Below are 2378 nucleotides of genomic sequence, written 5' to 3'. Positions count from 1 at the left end.
TCACTCACTCACTCTTTCCCTCCTTCGCTCCCTCATCTCCCTATCTCACTCACTCTCTCCCTCCTTCCTTCCCTCATCTCCCTCCCTTACTCACTCTCTCCCTCACTCACTCTTTCCCTCCTTTCCTCCCTCATCTCCCTCCCTCACTCACTCTCTCCCTCCCTCTCTCACTCACTCTTTCCCTCCTTCCCTCCTTCATCTCCCACCCTCCCTCACTCTCTCCCTCCCTCCCTCACTCACTCTTTCCCTCCTTTCCTCCCTCATCTCCCTCCCTCACTCACTCTCTCCCTCTCTCACTCACTCTTTCCCTCCTTCCCTCCCTCATCTCCCTCCCTCCCTCACTCACTTACTCATTCCCCTCCCTCCCTCACTCATCCCCCTCACTCACTCACTCTCTCCCTCCCTCCCTCCCTCCCTCCCTCCCTCCCTCACTCACTTATCCCCCTCACTCACTCACTTCTCCAACCGCTCCCATAATTTCATCTCAATTGCACATATGACCTTCCAGATATATCCCGATTAAGTTATAGGATTTCGCTTCAGGCTGTGAGAGAGAGCGGGGCCGGGAGTAGGCGTGGCTAAAAGGGAGAAAAGGGGGCGTGTCCTCGTGAGTTTTCATCTGTGCGGTAATTCGTGGGGTTTTATTAGATCGGTTGGCGGAAAGGTGAGTCAGTCTGGTATGGTGTCGGAGAGTCGAGTCCATTTGGTATGGTGTTATGGTGTAGGAGAGCGAGTCAGTCTGGTACGATGTGGTGGTGTGGTCAGTTTGGTATGGTGTTGTGGCGTTATGGTGTTGGAAAGTCGGGACAGTCTGGTATGGTTTGGTGGCGTTATGGTGTCGGAAAATCGATCAGTCTGGTATGGTGTTGTGACGTTATGGTGTCGGAAAGTCGGGTCAGTCTGGTATGGTTTGGTGGCGTTCGTGGTGTCTGAAAGTCGGGTCAGTCTGGTATGGTGTTGTGGCGTTATGGTGTCGGAAAGTCGATCAGTCTGGTATGATGTTGTGGCGTTATGGTGTCGGAAAGTCGGGTCAGTCTGGTATGGTTTGGTGGCGTTATGGTGTCGGAAAGTCGATCAGTCTGGTATGGTTTGGTGGCGTTATGGTGTCTGAAAGTCGGGTCAGTCTGGTATGGTGTTGTGGCGTTATGGTGTCGGAAAGTCGATCAGTCTGGTATGGTGTTGTGAATTTATGGTGTCGGAAAGTCGGGTCAGTCTGGTATGGTGTTGTGGCGTTATGGTGTCGGAAAGTCGGGTCAGTCTGGTATGGTGTTGTGGCGTTATGGTGTCGGAAAGTCGGGTCAGTCTGGTATGGTTTGGTGGCGTTGTGGTGTCTGAAAGTCGGGTCAGTCTGGTATGGTGTTGTGGCGTTATGGTGTCGGAAAGTCGATCAGTCTGGTATGGTTTGGTGGCGTTATGGTGTCGGAAAGTCGATCAGTCTGGTATGGTGTTGTGGCGTTATGGTGTCGGAAAGTCGATCAGTCTGGTATGGTGTTGTGGCGTTATGGTGTCGGAAAGTCGATCAGTCTGGTATGGTGTTGTGACGTTATGGTGTCGGAAAGTCGGGTCAGTCTAGTATGGTGGTATGGCGTTATGGTGTCGGAAAGTCGGGTCAGTCTGGTATGGTTTGGTGGCGTTGTGGTGTCTGAAAGTCGGGTCAGTCTGGTATGGTGTTGTGGCGTTATGGTGTCGGAAAGTCGATCAGTCTGGTATGGTGTTGTGGCGTTATGGTGTCGGAAAGTCGGGTCAGTCTGGTATGGTTTGGTGGCGTTATGGTGTCGGAAAGTCGATCAGTCTGGTATGATTTGGTGGCGTTATGGTGTCTGAAAGTCGGGTCAGTCTGGTATGGTGTTGTGGCGTTATGGTGTCGGAAAGTCGATCAGTCTGGTATGGTGTTGTGACGTTATGGTGTCGGAAAGTCGGGTCAGTCTGGTATGGTGTTGTGGCGTTATGGTGTCGGAAAGTCGGGTCAGTCTGGTATGGTGTTGTGGCGTTATGGTGTCGGAAAGTCGGGTCAGTCTGGTATGGTTTGGTGGCGTTGTGGTGTCTGAAAGTCGGGTCAGTCTGGTATGGTGTTGTGGCGTTATGGTGTCGGAAAGTCGATCAGTCTGGTATGGTGTTGTGGCGTTATGGTGTCGGAAAGTCGATCAGTCTGGTATGGTGTTGTGGCGTTATGGTGTCGGAAAGTCGATCAGTCTGGTATGGTGTTGTGGCGTTATGGTGTCGGAAAGTCGGGTCAGTCTGGTATGGTGTTGTGGCGTTATGGTGTCGGAAAGTCGGGTCAGTCTGGTATGGTTTGGTGGCGTTGTGGTGTCTGAAAGTCGGGTCAGTCTGGTATGGTGTTGTGGCGTTATGGTGTCGGAAAGTCGATCAGTCTGGTA

At 52.2% G+C, this 2378-nt stretch overlaps 1 protein-coding gene across 1 annotated transcript; it reads left to right on the top strand.

Annotated features, from left to right (window-relative positions):
- The first annotated feature begins 747 nt into the window (after positions 1-747).
- LOC125042029 lies at positions 748-1824 on the top strand. The gene is made up of 3 exons (XM_047637491.1): positions 748-858; positions 990-1118; positions 1339-1824. The coding sequence occupies exons 1-3, from the start codon at positions 748-750 to the stop codon at positions 1822-1824; spliced, it is 726 nt and encodes a 241-aa protein (XP_047493447.1).
- The last annotated feature ends 554 nt before the right edge of the window (positions 1825-2378 follow it).

This window comes from Penaeus chinensis, chromosome 31, assembly GCF_019202785.1.
Source record: "Penaeus chinensis breed Huanghai No. 1 chromosome 31, ASM1920278v2, whole genome shotgun sequence".
Taxonomy (NCBI): domain Eukaryota; kingdom Metazoa; phylum Arthropoda; class Malacostraca; order Decapoda; family Penaeidae; genus Penaeus; species Penaeus chinensis.
The sequence above is the reverse complement of the archived record's forward strand: the minus strand, read 5'-3'. Positions and strand labels throughout refer to the sequence as shown.